The sequence below is a fragment of the Lepisosteus oculatus genome, chromosome 8, assembly GCF_040954835.1.
Source record: "Lepisosteus oculatus isolate fLepOcu1 chromosome 8, fLepOcu1.hap2, whole genome shotgun sequence".
NCBI classification, from domain to species: domain Eukaryota; kingdom Metazoa; phylum Chordata; class Actinopteri; order Semionotiformes; family Lepisosteidae; genus Lepisosteus; species Lepisosteus oculatus.
Window position 1 is genome coordinate 4958571 of NC_090703.1, and position 17292 is coordinate 4975862.

The 17292-nt window shown below is 39.6% G+C and overlaps 1 protein-coding gene across 4 annotated transcripts in view; it reads right to left on the bottom strand.

The window, feature by feature from the left end:
• The window catches only part of LOC102683864 (neuronal PAS domain-containing protein 3), a 279046-nt gene that overhangs the window by 9742 nt on the left and 252012 nt on the right, over positions 1 to 17292 (bottom strand). For all 4 annotated transcript variants that reach the window (XM_015350527.2, XM_015350531.2, XM_015350529.2 and 1 more), the window contains 3 exons: positions 13312 to 13430; positions 5450 to 5643; positions 2280 to 2386 (listed from right to left, as the gene is read on the bottom strand). In XM_015350527.2, the coding sequence (XP_015206013.2) occupies positions 2280 to 2386; positions 5450 to 5643; positions 13312 to 13430 (420 nt within the window). The remainder of the gene's footprint in view (positions 1 to 2279; positions 2387 to 5449; positions 5644 to 13311; positions 13431 to 17292) is intronic.

The window sequence follows — 17292 nt, forward strand, 5'->3', positions numbered from 1 at the left end:
AAATACACTACATAGCAGGATACTATTTTAAGTACTCTATCACAATTTTCTTGTTGTCTGGATCAATTCTCTAAATTTCTCTGTCTCTGGCAGTTCTAAAGCTCATGTCCTGTGAAAGCTGCTGTGGCTTATAAAATGTTATTTAATATTGTAGCTAGGCTTGTTGACATTTTGCTTACAAATAGTTTTTGTAGAATCACCACACTACATCTCCTCTCAAGTATCTGAGTTCACATTATTTATATATTAGGGAAACAATGTAGTAACATTATTGAAAGCTATTGTGCAGTAATTGTCTTCCTTCCATAGCACAGTACTTATTCTAGGTTAGGTATGCCAGGAAGGTTTTGTGCAGCACTCATCTACTTATCCTGCTCTGTGGCCCTGAAGAAATCTGTACAGTTCTGTGCATAAGTCAAGCTTAATGATGACTCTCTGTATTTTCTTCTACAGCAACATAGGCTTTCATTTTTTTCTATGTTTGGGCATGTGAGCATTTCGAAGCTCCTGGAGTCACATTCGTTTTGCAACCAAAGCTAAAAGTCCTCCCATTGAGTCCAGGGCAATGCCCAGATGGTTCCCAGCAACCTCCCACTGGCTGCAACACTGTAACACTGGAACAGCGCTGCGGTCAAAGTGAGCCACTAGTTCGATTCACGCATATTAATTATTCATGCTTGCGTATGGAATAATAAAATGCACAGCTCTGCCAAGTTGAAATGCAGGACAAAAGGGATCCATCAAAAAGGGATTTTGATGAAAATACGGGCTGTCCCATATAATACAGGATAGCTGGGAACCCTAATTGTGATGCACTGTCGCCCCTCCGCACTGAAAGGTTTGAGTTTGCTGCTGCGTTTTAGCACAAAAACAACACCGCTGATGACTGAAGTGCAGGATAATATAGAGACTGCAGCACTGTTAGTTCAGTTCGTACATGGTGAAGAAATTAGGAGGGGACAAAATCTGAATGTATATTCACACATGAATAACAAAGTACAAGGAAGTAAAGCCTTTCAGTTTTTCAAAATGTACAGGGCATTACTGGGGATTTGACTCTTGTTGCTTAAGAAACTCCATGAACAGATATCGATGAAAAGGACTAGTGTCTAAAACCACAGGGACTGATGCCATTCAATAAAAACAATTGTTTTTATTTAATCTTGGATTATTCCAAATAGATCATTTTTAAGATGTATTCCATATTATAAATGTGTATACATTTATGACAACTGTGCACTAGTCTAGATGTGACTCCATATGTGAATGGAAACAATGTCTTTCCTTTTTTTTTAAATTGCCTTCTTTTTTTGAGTTATCCTAATGTTATGCACTTCATCTCCTGTTACAACTAGCTGTCCATCATTCTACCAGTACACATATAAAGTGTTTATTGGTAAATATTTGCTTATTTATTTCCTCTGAAATATCAGTATGTCATGTGAATAGTTTTAATTGCATTAAATCAAGGGCTAATGGACCTAATGTCCTGACTTTCTAAGGTGAAAGAACAGCAATGCACTGCAGTAATTGCTTTATAATTCAGTTGGACTCCAATATCTAATCAGATTGCAAAATTCTCCAGTGCCCTAAGGACATCTTTCTTTACAACAAACACCTCATAAACTGAAATTTATAATGGTTTACTTTAGTACTACGACCAGAGCAAAACCTCCTGTTACTGCCCAACTTTTAAGATTCCTGTAGCACCAACATATATGTAATTCAGAGTTCAACTAAGAATAAACTACTGTACATCCGTAAAACACAAATTCTATAGGCTAAAATATTTATATTTTTATATTTTAGAGCACTGGAAATCTTTAAATAGACAATAAGGATTCCTACATCACAAAACCGTATATTCAGTTTTAATCACCATGCAGTTATATTCAGCCCTGTTCAGATATTGAAATTGGTGCCCAAGTATAAAAAACATATATTTGAGGTCAGCAGAGGCCTGTCAAAGATCTGCAAATCCAATCAGCAAAGAGTTAACAGTCCTGTAGATTTTTCATCTTTCAGAACGGCGAATTCATGGGAATATTGTAACTGCTACAAGTAGGGCTTTAATATTTGATGCTCTTCAGATCTCTCTTTGGCAGCCTATTAAATTTGCTTTTCACATGTAGCACCACTCTTTCACTCTTTCAACAAGATCAGGTCCTAGGGTGTAATAAGAGTTTTGTTTAAAAAAAAAAACAATACAGTTAATCAAGACATGGGGGTAAAGAAAGCTTTCCCAGAAACAGTCAGTAGAAATACATTGCTGCACTCACAGTCTAAATGGCTGTGTCTGATTCCTTCCACATCTTCAGCATGGATGAAGTGATAGCATCTCTTCCCCACAATGTCTACCGGAGTCAGATCCATGTAGTCACTAATCCTGTAACAGGAAGAGTGAGAGTGTAATTCATAACCAAAAACAATTTGTGATTTTTAAAATCCCCTTACCGGGAACTGACCAGTCAGGGGACTGAAGACAGAGGAAGCTTGCGGAATCCCTGGGAATCACTGCCTATGAGTGATCTCCTGGAAAGCAGGAGTTCAGTACAATCATGACCTCTCAGATCAAGGATACAGGTTGGCTTTAATGGGATAACCGCAAATGTGAGCTTTGGTAGTTAGCACTTCCATGCATGAAATAAACCTGAAAGTAAAACTCGGATGTTAAAAGTGCAGAGCTGAATTAAAACACAAATAGAATATCAACAAACCCTTTCTTTGGAGGAGCATGCTTTGAAATCACACAACCCTCTTTTAATAAATACTCATGTTAAAATATACACAAACCAATCAGTGGTTGTATACATTTTAACATGAAGAACACCATGACTCACACCTGAAGAAGGCTCCACGGCCGAAACGTTGTGTTTTCTTCTCTTTTCAGCATGGAATAAACCTATTACTTGTTCCTTTGCAGCCTACGCACTCAACCTGAATTATACCAATCAGTGTACTTTAAATGAATGAACACAAGGCTTTATACTTTGAAATCCACATGGGGGATACAATAAAACTTGACTTCTAATTTTCATATAATTAGGTCTGCCGGCTTAAGATTTAAATCGGTATCTCTTGATAAACATCACAATTTAAAGATGAGAAAGGCATCTTTAAAGTCCAGAACTGTTTAGTAATAAAAATGTCAATAATAAAATTTTATAAAATGTCATTATATTAAACAGTAATGTTTTAAATATACATAGTGACTACAACCCTCTTTAATGACTGCTGGGTCCTAAACATTACGGTTTATCCATAATCAAATTGTTTATTGGCCCTTGGTATTCATAATACCTCCTCCCTTCTCGTGATGACACTTCAATCTCACATTGCACACAGCCTTTTTAAAACGTCTAAAGTTTAAAGTCTTAAATGTAACTGTGCTTACTGCACTGTTCGCAGTAACAGTTAGGATACTTAAACAAGTAGCCTGACTGATCGTCATCACAATGTCCTCTTTAAATGGGCACTGCTGGGCTACAGCGGTGGGAGATTGGCTCTATTTAAAGTAATAAAAGTGTGGGTGGGAACTAAAAGCCAGTAAATCAATTCACAGCGGAAATGGAGGTTAAAAGTGCAAAAAAAAATAATGCAAAGACGACACCAAACTTGTAGTGTGTAGATGATGGAAAATGGAGTTTGGAAACCAAGAAACAATTATTCAACAATTATTCCACATTGCACAAACATGTACTTGCATCTAGAACCTGCCTGGAGCTCGACCAGGTGATGCATTAATACCTTCCCAAAGCTTTCAAGCATCATGTGGAACAAGACTGAAGTGGAAGGCTGCGACTTTTCTTTGATTGTGGATGAAACACCTAAAATTACAGGCCAACCAGCTGTGACCATTCTGGCAGATTTTTTAGGACCCTCTTCAAATGCAATTATCATCATTCTTATTGCAAAGCGATGTCTTACCGGCCTGCAATGCAGCATTCCTCCGTTTCTAACTGTACAGGAAGCTCTGGATCAGTATAGTGTGAAAAGGGGGAATTTGCTTGCTGTGGTGATGGCACAGGCACATTACATGCAGAGGCTGGCAAAAGACTTAACTGCAGTGTTTCCAAAGCTACAGCATGTTCCCTGTGTAGCACTTCTGATCAATGCTGCTATTGACAAAGCCCTGAAAATGCCCGAATTAAGAGATCTCTGCCAGATAGTGGCTCATTTCCCTGCTGTTTTTAAACATGCAGCAAAACTGATGCAAGCTTTCTTTCCAGTTTGCATGAAAAAAAGCCTATTTTACATTTGTGATAACCAGTTATGTTTGATAGGAATAAGGCATTTCAATAAGGACTCCAGAAAAATAGAAAATCATGCTTCTCTGTTGGACTGAGATCCATGCCAAATAAAAAACAATGCTATGTTGTTTTTTGAGTGTGCAGTGCTGGAGAAGGTTCATGCAATTCAGACAAAAAACTTTTAAGGGAACAATCCCACCAAGCAGAACATCTTGCTGCAGTGGAATTAAAAATGAGATCTGAATACACAAAGGATGAAACATGCTGATGACCTCAAAAGCCTGAAAGCAAAGCATCTCCATGAACTGCAGTTAACCCTTTGTGGAGTTTTTACATGAACCTGTCTGAATGATTTGCTTCTACAAAAGAATGCAGCATGCCTGAAATACCTTGCCGACTGGGGTCACTGTTATTCAAATATAAAATATATTTTCAAATATTAAAGGTTTTAGATCTGTTCAGTAAAGTTCAGCTCAGTGAATATCTAAATCCTTATGGGGATGCCAGCAGTGAATCAGGAGTTACAGAATGAACTTAGTGGCAAAATGAAGTTGGTCACTGAATGCTCTAGCTCCAGATTATCTTAAGGCCTTGAGATATGAGCTTAGGCAAACTCTTGACCTTAGATCTGCTGATGCAGGCCGTCTTACTGTGCTGAAGACCAGGCTGTGGAACTTGCTGCCAGAATCCATTAGGGATTCCGTAGATGCTGACATTTTCAAAGACTGTTTAAAAGACTTCTTGTTTTACTGAGTTTACAATGTGTAATTTAGTGTCACCCTCCATTTCTGCTGTACTTTGTGAAAACGAGGGTTTAGTTTTAATATTAGCTCACCAGAGTTTAATTTATATTTGTATTTACTTGTAATAGCCTGTGACGAAGTAATGACCTTATATCTTACATGGTGTCCTTCTATTCTGTTATTCAATAATAAAATGCAGATAAAGGATAAAAGGAAACAATATATAGGATGATGGAATATGGGACTGAACAGTTCACAGAGATGCCAATCACAAACAGCCAATGCCTTGTACTGGCCTTCATGAGTACACAGTGCGAGGGGCTCGTAGGGGCTTAGCTTATAAAATGAACAGTAAGAACCCCTCCCCCCTACGAGAGGACTCGGCAACTGAAAGTATCTGGCAGGAGGAGCCTGCAGTTAACAGAGAGGTCAATCCACCGCCTGCGGGCTCCTCACCTATTTTCACAGTAAACAATATTGAGGTCCATGTTCACGCGGGTGACGAACATCTGGCAGTCGATCCGGACTTCGTTGATTGTTGGCGGAGGCAGGGCATGGGCCACCACCACCATTCCCATGATCTGATTGGGCACCGTCCGCCCGTGGGTCAGGGACAGGCGGATGCGCAGGCGGCCCGTGATGTGGATGACCTGCGAAGGAGCAGCAGAGGGGAAGGGTGACCGTGTGCGCAGGACGCCCACCGGGCTGGGGCAGGGAGCAGCTGCACAGGGCTGGCTTGCTGGGGGCGGGGGGGTAAAACGCTCGATTATTTCGGTTACGTCGAACTGGAAAAGCCCACTGCGTACACTCCTGGTCCCGGCTGTCGGTTCTGAACTCCGTGGCCCCTCAGGGGAGAACAGGGGCGCCCCTGGGTTCGAGGCTGGGGCCTTGAGGGGGCAGCTGCATCGCCGAGGGCCAGGAGAGCCCAGGCCACCACCCCCCTCGCAGTTGCACGGCCAAGAGCGCCACCACCTGGGGGGCTACCAGTCACAGCCGGCCAGCGACACGACCCAACCTCGAACCCGTGACCACAGACCCCAACCTGCACTCTGCACATTTGCAAAAGCGGGCGGAACATTTTTTTTCAAGGGGGGAGAGAAACACTCACATGAAAGGTACTGGTTTAGAAAAATACAATAACTAATAATAAAGATATTAAAATATTAAAAAAATATTTTTGCCTGCATTACTTCTGTGAATTAGAGTACTTTGAAACATGTATCTTAGAGCTAATGCACTGATTAAATGTATTGTTAGCTTGACTTTCCTTAATATTTTACAGGTTTGAACTTTCTCTTTATATACTGTATGGATTGGGATTAATCTCCTGCTCTAAAACGGACACAGAATGGCAAGGCAGTTAATTAATATTCTGGGGGAATATGAAGCTGGGGTTCCAGTAAATATTGTAAAACAAACTCAATAAGTGAAACATTACCTTAAGTGTCACATTGTCAGTGTTTCCCTCAGAAATGATATACAATAGCAAAGAGTGAAGGACATAATTGCTTATTTCTAGCTTTAAAGTTTTGCGTAGCTTTAAAGTCTTTGTAGCTCTATTTTGCCCCGAGGAGGAATTGACTTGATATGCACACTGTACTTTGAGATCCATCCATTTTAATCACTCTGCTGAGCCCAAAGGGAATTTCCAGATGTACTCCACCAAAAGAAAACTTCTCAGCCTCTGAACTAATGACACTGGCCCTTAAACTGTACAGCAACTGATAGAATGAAGAGAAAACATGTTAATACCACAAAAATAGTTCACTATTATTGATGAAATGCTGAAATTAACTACTTCAAAGAGCTCTCATTAAAGTGGCAGCACTTCTGAAGGGGAGAAGTGTGAGCAGTGTCGGGTAATGAGATACACTATGAGCAATGACCAGCTCCTTCCTGCTGCCTTTATCTCACACAGCACAGGTATCTCCTTGCACTGTCAAGCTGCTGCCTGACGATTCAGTGGGCACGGCCGCACACGGCCCTCAAAGTGGCAGCAGGAGAGTGCGCCACTGGCTTTACTCTTCCTGGGAGCCACAGAGACACAGGTCATGGTCAGGGCCCGTGCGCGTCTCGATTCGGGACAGCGGTTCACCACCTCAGCAGGCTCTTCGCAACCTTTTGCGAACAATAAGGATGAATCTTTTTCTACATGGGGTAGGAAAAAATGATGGCCACCCACAAGGTTGGGAAAATACAAGCGGCGCTATTTTTTTTTTTTTTGCTCTTAATGGGACCTGTTGGGGATGGACCAATCCCATCAGGCCCTGCCAAGGGAAGAGGGGAATTGGAGAGCGGCCCCGGCCCACTCAGCACTGCCCTGCAGGACCCCCCGAGGGGCATCAGCCACCAGGGTGCGCCTCTCCATGTGCCTGTCAGCCCTGGCGCGAAGCCTGAAACAGGCCGCTGTCTACGGGCTGAGCACACGGTTACCAGGAAGGGACAGCTCTCACGAGGGACGGCTTCACCACCGAGTCGGCTCGGACTGTCTGCCAAGAACGAAAGACTGTAATAGGCCGGGAAAACTTTGATTAGATAACACCTAATTCATTCACACATTTTAGATGTTTTTTTAATCTTTATCCCCATCAAGCAATTCCAGTCAGGACTAATAATTACTCCATTAGATTGATATAAACCTTATATGTGTGTAATTAAAGAACATTATCAGAATTAAAAAAAAAACTTTTCCCATTTAAAAGTTCGGCACGTTATAAAATAAGGCCAACTTATTTTGATTAATATATTCTTACAAGCAGGGGGTTTTCCTCTCTGATAATCTTTAAATACTACTCATTTCCTCAGGCACAAACAACCAATACTCTTCAAACTATGCAGAAACATAGGGAATTGTCTTTGATTTACAAGCTACTGCTAGTAAAATCTCTCATAGCCCTTTGGTCACTGTGTTGAACAATGTATTCCCCTCTCCAGAACACAAGGGGGGCACTAGCTACAGAGTTTGTGGTATACAGTACAAGAAAAGTGATATGGCCAGCAGCCATATCACCCTGCAACTCACAGCTGGCAGCCCACTGAAGCTCAGCAGGTGTGAGCCTGGTCAGTACCTGGATGGGAGACCTCCTGGGAAAAACTAAGGCTGCTGCTGGAAGACGTGTTAGTGGGGCCAGCAGGGGGCGCTCACCCTGCGGTCTGTGTGGGTCCTAATGCCCCAGTATAGTGATGGGGACACTATACTGTAAACAGGCGCCGTCCTTCGGATGAGACGTAAAACCGAGGTCCTGACTCTCTGTAGTCATTAAAAATCCCAGGGTGTTTCTCGAAAAGAGTAGGGGTGTAACCCCGGCGTCCTGGCCAAATTTCCCATTTGCCCTTACCAATCATGGCCTCCTAATAATCCTCATCTCTGAAGTGGCTTCATTACTCTGCTCTCCTCCCCACTGATAGCTGATGTGTGGTGAGCGTTCTGGCGCATTATAGCTGCCGTCACATAATCCAGGTGGATGCTGCACACTGGTGGTGGTGGAGGGGAGTCCCCATTACCTGTAAAGCGCTTTCAGTGAAGTGTCCAGAAAAACTCTATATAAGTGTAAGCAATTATTATTATTAAAATGGTTGCAGCACCTAAAAAGCACATTTTTTTACTCTCTTAAATTTAATAACATCTAGCTTTCATTGTCTTTCAGATCTGAATCTCGTTTAATAGAAAAGCTAACATAATACTGTTCTACTGGTAAAAAGGCATTATAATAATACAAGAGGAAATAACATCTATAAGACATTGTTAGCTGTCACAACTGCACAGATATCACTCCAGTAAATAAAATACATCGAGAGAGCTTTTGGCACCAATAATTGTGCCCTGAAGCAAGCTGCTTGTGAATTCTCCCTGTCTTGAATAAGTAAGTGACAGTTTTGTGTCCTGAAGATGCAGCAGAGGAACAATTATAGATTTAGAGGTACCTACAACACTTGTTAGCCTACATACATATGCTATTAATTGAAAACGTCAAACACAACTTATCTATAAGATTGTCCATGTCAGATATAGTTCTACAGACATCATGTTGCCTTTGTTTATGAATTTTAAAGCAATTTCATATGTCCTTTGCCTGTCAAGTAGGAAATATTTCATGAAACACAACAGGTTCTTAAACTGAGTAGGGGCAAAGTTAAAATTCATATCTTACAGAGTTATCTAGAATCTAGAAACTATTTTAATAAAAAACACAATTAACGTTTGAATTAAAAAAGTTATTTAAGGAATGTTTCCTAAATTAAGTGAGTCACTAAATCTGGTAATAGTTGCAATATATTGTCAGCAATCTGGTAAGTTGGAAGGGAAGAAAAAAATGTATGAACTGTAACATACAGCTGACACAGTTAATGCCCTGTGGAGGTTAAGGAATTGCTGAGCAAGGGTTAAAATATGCTGTATATCCAGTTCTTGAAAGAATGTGACAAGCACAGATTGATGTGAAAAGACAATTCCATCAGCTTCAAAGTGTCACAAAATGCAGCTTCATTAGGGGCAGACTGGGAGCAAATCTAGGATTTCTAATCAGGGAAATGATTAAGCATTTAAAAAATATTACTACTACTGATAGTAATACACATAAAAAAGAATCATTCAGTGCTAATGTTTTAATCGTGGAATGTGACCCACTGTCAAATTGAAAACATTGCAATTAAGTAGTATTGGGCATGACCATCCTAAGCATTAACACCACCCTGGCAATGCCGACACATAGACCTGATCAGCCTCTGGACAGACTGCTGTGGGACACTCTGCCACCCGTTCTGTGCCACTGTAGACAGGGCTGGCTGGTCCTGACTGTCTTCCATTGAAGGCATTGGCAACTTCGTCCCACAGACTTTCTGACGGTATTAGGAGAAAAAGCTGACAATGGCAGGACTTTTGAAACTGTGCTATTGTAATCCTAGCACGCAGTGGTCATGCACTTATGGAAAATTGACACTCCTGGACACGGACGCTTCCTCTTCTTGTAGCAACAGAAAAACATTTGGCTCAAGGGATTTGCCAAGAATTAGTGCCCTAAATCTGCACTACAAGAGTTCTTGTTTTATTGGAGATTCCTGGAGAAGACATCACTCTTCCTCCATGCCCCTGGTTGCCGATTGTGAGTGCGAGCGTCACAACACTGCCGAACAAACTCAGATCATTTCAATGCTGATGGAGATCTACAGTCATTCTCTTGATGCGAAAGTTATTTCGGCCTGGAATTTCTCACATTGTAGCTACCTTGGTCTGGAAAAGATCACGCAGATAGATGTGATGGCCCTGGGCCAGAGTGGTGACACTCTGCCTTCCAGAACATGGTCAGCCCCTCTCAGAGCCGGTATCCTAGTTTCTCTGGACTAGTCTGCTGATTGCTGAAGCAGAACATCTCATTCCCTGGGCAATGCCTCTCACAGACAGGCTACTTCAATCAAACTGAAAGCTCTTCATTACGTACGCAAGGCATGGCCTTATCTTCCATTGTTCTTGCATTAATTAAAATCATGTTTTTTTGGCAATTTAAGCAGATTCTTGATTAACTAATTTTGGCAATTTTAACTTGACTCAACTACCAAATACTAAGTAACTGGCATTTTTACAAAAATCAAATGACTTGAGCTCAGGTTTTTGTTATCCCAAGGAATAATGCTTCTCAAACAATGAACAATTCCTATCTTCTCACTATTTAAAATGTAAATAACATTATGTATGTGCCCAGTGAGCTTCTGAATAAATCGTTTGCGTTCTGATTGTGCATCAGTATATTTACTCGAAAAAAAAAACTAAAATTAGAATAGCAAAAAAAAAATACAAAATGGAAATAGCACAGTAGAATCTGAAAGCCACAGGCATCAAAAGTTAGTTAAAAAGACAACTTTTTGAAGTAATTGCCACAAAGAGAAGTCTGGTGCATATTGCTACAGGAGTGCTCTTGGCAAAAACATCATAAGCACTGGCTAAACATTAATATGCTCAAGCAGCTAAATGCAAACTGACACAGGGAGGTTGAGCCTGGCAACACAAAGCAGACGAATAGCATATCTCAATTTAATACAAACCAACATAACAAAGGGATCAATTTTTATAATTCATGGTTCAGCACACAATGCACTTTCCTTCTGAGTGAATATAGAATAGGTATACATAAGAAATAAGATTCATCAGTTCCCAGGGATTCTCTGGAGTGCTTTTGAAATGTGATACAGCACAAATAATGACTGAGAACCTTTACATGAGTGCATTAAATGAGATCAGCCCGAGATCTGTTTAAAAAAGATGGGTTTAAGCTGGAGAGGAATTCTCTTTGATATGACCTCCAGAGTAGAATGGTGATATAAGCATCCTTGATGAGCCCAGTTGCTTCGCTTCCTGTCTTCGCCAGGCAGCTAATATCTTCCTTTGTATGTAATATTTATATTACTGTATTATGTAACAGCAGAAGTGTTGACTTTATTTAAAGAGAAATGTAATACGAAGTGTCCTTGTCTGCTTGTTGATGTATGCGTGCAGGCATGTGTGAATATTTATGTGAAGCAGGAGCCTGTCTGTCTTCCTGTTTATTTGCATGAAATGTGTGTCCGCGTAGCTGCAGCAGATACACCGGGTGAAACAAACCAAGTCAGAATCTGGATGCATTTAACTCGTGTTGTCAAAGGGAACCCCCAATTGGTCACCTTATTACTCAGATTTCAGCTTATTTTTTTTTTCAAAACAGCTTAACAAAATAGGCAAAAAAAAAAGAATAAAGAATAAAAAGAGAGGGAATTGAGCCTTTTTGATCATTAACAGCCATTAAAAGTTTCAAGTTACATAAAAGACTCAACTTATTATGATGTACAGTATTATACAACTGGAGTTCACATTGTGAGTGAAAACCATTCATCCTAACTAGACTTGAGAGTCCAAGATCCCAAGAGGAAAGAACCTCTTTCTCCACTCACTTTTCCATTACAATGTGAGACTGGCCTGGGGTATGTAACACATGCTCTACAATTGCACCTCAGCTAAAATGCTTGTATGGTCATAGCACTGCTCACACATGATATCAAAACCTGTCACTTGCAGAACTGCCTGCAAACTCACCCTGGTTTTATAAAAAAACAAAAAGCAAAGTACACAAAAAGCATTAAAAGAGTTAAAAATAGTGAGGTTGGCCCATTCAGTTAAATTGTTTAACTACTGTACATTCAATGTAGTTGTTAGCTGCCTTCTAGAAGATCACCTGCATTTTAACCTGTATTTTAAATTCAAAGTTAGCAAAATGCTGTGGACATCTTCCTCAAGGGAAAGGAACAGCAGGAAAGAGACTTGCTAGCCCCACTTTCAAATTCTACTTCAATCACATTTTTTACTAGTGATAAAGCTGGTAGTTTTACAGATTGCAAAACCGAGAAGCCAGAAGCTTTTTGGTGTTTATCAGAAGGCATATTTTCCAATCTGTCTTAATTCGGAGGAAAGCTTGGGGGTGGGTGGGGGGGTGGGGGTTATTTTTCATCAGGGGATTTTGGTACAAAAGATGTCTTTCTTTATATTATTTTTTTCAGCTACCCTGAGCGGTTTAATAGCAGCCAACTGTGTGTAAAAACAGCAATGGTTAATTTGCAATGGCAGTGGTTTATTGTACTTTAAGGAAATGACTGTCGATCTTCACACTCTGTTGAACACCATGATTAGTCTGGTTGTTGCTTTTTCTCCCCCCTTGGTTTAAATGAAATCTGGAGGATGGAGAAAGATAGACACTAGGCACCACATTTCAAACAGAATGCTTTCAGAACATGCAGCCAGCTGCTCGTAGTGCATTTATAATATACAAACTAGTTTTGACATGCAGAAATAGGATCAGGCAGTGAATGTATAGTGAGACAAAGGTTCATTTGGCAGGATATGCTACGGTCATTAAGTATATGATATAAAATGCCAAACTTGAAATCTTCAGTCGGAAGTCGGAATAGCACCAAATCAATGCATATTGAGAAAAGATGTTTATTATTATTTATTCAAAAAACAGGATAGAGGATTGAACCTATGTGCATTAACAAAACATTCTGTAAATGCAGAACCACCTGAAATCAGAACCCATCAGCAGGATATGTACCATGAATGCAACACTTTGCGATTTTTGCACACATTTTTAATAGGATGAAATAATCCCAAATATATGACGATATGACATTGTCAGCTTTCATTTTGTTAAACTCAAAATGAGTCACATTGCAATGAGATGGGAGGGTTGTTTGTTTATGAGACAATTCTTTCGTTGCAGGTAAGGTCACGGGTATTTTTTTAATGTGAATGGTAATGAATACAAATGACAACAGCAAAGTGGGGTCTTGTGTACCTTATATCCAGATGATTTGATATGGACACCCCTCTTGGTCAGTGTGGATTTCATTCGTATAAAGAAGGAGCGCTCAAGGGTATTGTCAGGCGCTAGCAAACTGGGGCTGGTGGATTCCACTGTGAAAACAAACAAGAATTCAATTAGTTAACGATACTTTTATATATTAGTGTGGGGAAACCCAGGAGATGGCTGATATTAAAAATACATTCAGTTAGGAGACTTGCAATAACTTCTCATTGAGTTTCTATTTTCTCTAGATAATCATTTAATAGAAAAATATAATTCAATAACAACCAATGGCCATGAAAATTTTAAACAAACCTAATGAGGACACACAAGCTATGCCGCTTTCTGCCTGTTATGGCAATCTTTCTGAACTTTTCATGCAGAACATGGAAACACACAAAGTTATCCCAACTCTGAAGAAAGGTGAAAGTAAAGAAAGTGCTACTGCATTGATTTCCAAAAGTCCAGAATTGCACAATGAGTCAAACGAATACAAACCATAATTTTTTACATGCCTTTGTTTTTACTGAATTATACTTGTTTTAATTAAATCATTAATGGAGTTTAAAACAAACATTCGGGAGGAACCAAGTTCACAGCTGCCACTTTAACCCGTAATTCTCTACGATGTCACGTCCTGAAAAGCCTCTCTCTTCCTTGTGCTCGTCTGTCTGCATCCCTCCTCCCCCACTTCTCCACCTGTGTGGCTGCTTCCTGGTTCCCCCTTCTCATTCTGCAGGGGGGCACCATCCACCTCATCCTTTGGTCAGGTGGTTGATGTCAAATTTCTATATCAACATTCCTAAACACATTTTCTAATTGGGAGCTGTTAATCTGAAGATAATATCAAATATATTCCATGAACCCTAAGGATACTGTAGTCACCAGCCTGATATTTTGCATGACCCAGAATACTCCTGGCCAGCATGTATTTCATTTTCTGAGAGTGTCTAGTCAGATTTTCATCAAACCCATTTGCTAACGTGTCTAGTGTTAAATATACTACTTGAAAAAATTGATTATACTCCTCCTTCTCATTTATGATTTGCCTCTTACTAGATTTGTAATTTTTAATGCGATTTTCAGAGAAGGGGTGAATGATTTGTTGCCAGGCAAGACGCTTTACAAATCTCTGTTTGGTGTGTGTTTTCCTCCCCAAGGTCTGCCCTTCAGGACCTGGCACCTCAAGATCTAGAGGGAACTGCCCAAAGAGCTCTGCTCCTTCCAGCTCGCAAAGCAAGACTTAACTGCAGTCTCACTTTTCTGAACCTTCTTTAAAACTAATCTCCAACTTAAAAGATCCTTCACATAAAGAGTATTTAGTACTACAGAAGAGGACATTAATAAATTCTGCATTCATTTAAAAAAAGAGCTTAAAAATGCTTTGCATTTAAGGCATAAAAGCAGAAAGTTCCTTGTTTAAGGCCAGACCAAAATGTTTGACCTTTCTTACATCTTTCAATATAAACAGCACACCAGAGTAACAGGAAGACTGATACTCTACATACAGTACATATATTTGTAACCCAGATAGGTTATCAATAAATAAAAACACCACACACACACAGAACAACGTAAAATAATTGGTAGCATGCACTGTCCCAAAAGTGCGATTTGAAGTCTCTTATACCAATCAGCCAGAGAAAGTGCTGATGTTGTCTTCCTTTCAGGAGAATTCCTTTACCCTTTACTGTGAGACCGAGGAGATTCTGGACAAGGGAAGGAGATGGAACCGAAAACAGGATTATGATGAAGGCACCTGCAAAATCCTGTTTCGTACTATTCTGCATATTACAAGACTGCTGTGACTTTCACTCTTCTCTGGAAACAATACACTTGAAAGTGGGGACATCACCCCCCTGCGATATCTTTTATGAGTTTTTTTGTTTCTGAGGACATGAATTAAATGTCATTTAAAATCTAACTAGTCCTTTATCACTCTAGGGAAAAGCCGAGCCATGTTATATTTAGTCATTTCATTTCTTCTGATTAAATATGAATTACTATGAAATTTTTCTCATCATCTAACACAGCAGAATACGCCAACAGCTTTTTAATACACTATATAAGCACAAACTTCAGCTCTAAGAGTTTAATTCGCCCCTCTAATCCAATCACATCAACCTTATTTCTCTTATCAGAGATTCCCATTTTGAATTAAATGAGCTCATTAGTTTTAATCAAAGGCAGAGAGATCAAAACTTACACTTAAATGCTTTAGATCAGAGCTGTCACTCAGCCGTAGAGTTCTATTTTACTAAAACACAAGATCAGAGCCCCTTAGAACTTATTTTTTTCATTAGGCACGAGGATGGCTTAAAGACACAGCAATCTTTTTTCCTCCAGTTTTTCACAGACGGTTGAGAAACTTGATATCATTTCTGTTGTGTGCACAGGCATATAAAAAAAAAACCTCAAAGATGTACAGTTCCCTAATTCTGCAACTCATGATACAATTCTCCGAAGAATTCAGTTTAAGCAAAAAACACTCTCTTTGTAAGCTACAACTCCCTTTTCTCTGTTGTATACCAAGCTAATGGAGAAACATATTTCCTCGAGTCTTCCCTATAATTGAACACAGTTGAGGGCAGAACTGAAAAGGAAAGAGAATATCTGAATCTTTTAAAAATAAAAAGCATAGCTGATTTAAACAGCACGGGGTCCTGCTAAATTTAGGCGATGGGGATTCTTCGGGCATTTTCTCCGGATTTGAAACATCCTTTTCCGTGGATAAACCCACTGTAGTTCCCAATCTGAGTCTGCACGAACATCCCGCTGACAGCTCCAGCAACTGCACTGATATTATCATAGAGCCACAATAAACCTAATAAAGAACACCTAAGAAACATTGTGTACGTGATAAAAATCAGTAGTTAGGTAATTAACTGAGCAGTGGTGTTATCAGAAAGAAAAATAGACCCTCTCTTTTCTTCTGAATTGTATATACTGTATATATATATTTGTCTTTCAGACTGCCCGTGAAGTACAGAATGTCTTCATAGCTGTTCTTGGATGTCTGTGTTATTTAGCTCCTTTCTGGCCTGAATTGTACTCATTGTGTAGGGCAAGATAAACCATGGACCCTAACTGAATTCCCTAAGAAGGACAGGACCCGGCTTTAAAGCCTTTATAGATTTTTTTTCAGGGGAGATGTCAATAGTAAGATCATGCTCAGTGTTAAATTATGTGAAAGTACCCCAGCAGCAACCAAGTATAATCAGGCACAGAACAAAGGCTAAATTACCTACATAACACGATCACAAACTTTCAGCACTGACACTGACTTAGCCATAATTGGTCATTGTGATCTAACATATCTGAGTCTGGCCCATCAAGTGTTATCACTGTTAGCTGTTACTGAAACCTCTCATGATTCCACCTGAAAGACTTGAAAACCACTCTGCAAAATCTCTGGCAAGTGGACTGAAAAAACAGATACAGCTTTTCAAATCTCCCAAGGACTGAAATTGCATTTTTCTATTTAAAAAATAAAGAGTGCTTGTACATTTGTACTTGTGAAAGAATCACTAACTCATGGTTTGAGGGTAGCTGATCTGTCTTAATGGAAAGCTTTTGGATAATTCCAAAGTCACTTTGTCAGAAACATCTGGAGGCAGATGTGACCTGATGCAAGTCTTTATCTTACCTTGTTTAGGAGTCTTAAACTGCTTTAAGAAAAACTAAACACAACGTAAGCAATATATTCAAATACATCGGAAAATCCGCTGTGACATATAAGAATGATCAAAGCTTTTAGTTTTTTAACTTATTTTGCACAACTAAATTTTGTAAATGAGCCAAAACTGCTAAAGCTAAAAAAATATCAAACAGTAAGCAAGTTTTTCAGGGGAAGGAATTCAATTAATATTCCTTCTAATTTATATACTTATAAATAAGAAAAGATTTCTCTTTTGCCAAACTCAGTATGGGTATTTAATTACTAAAGATAATTAGGAGCAGGCATTACAGTAA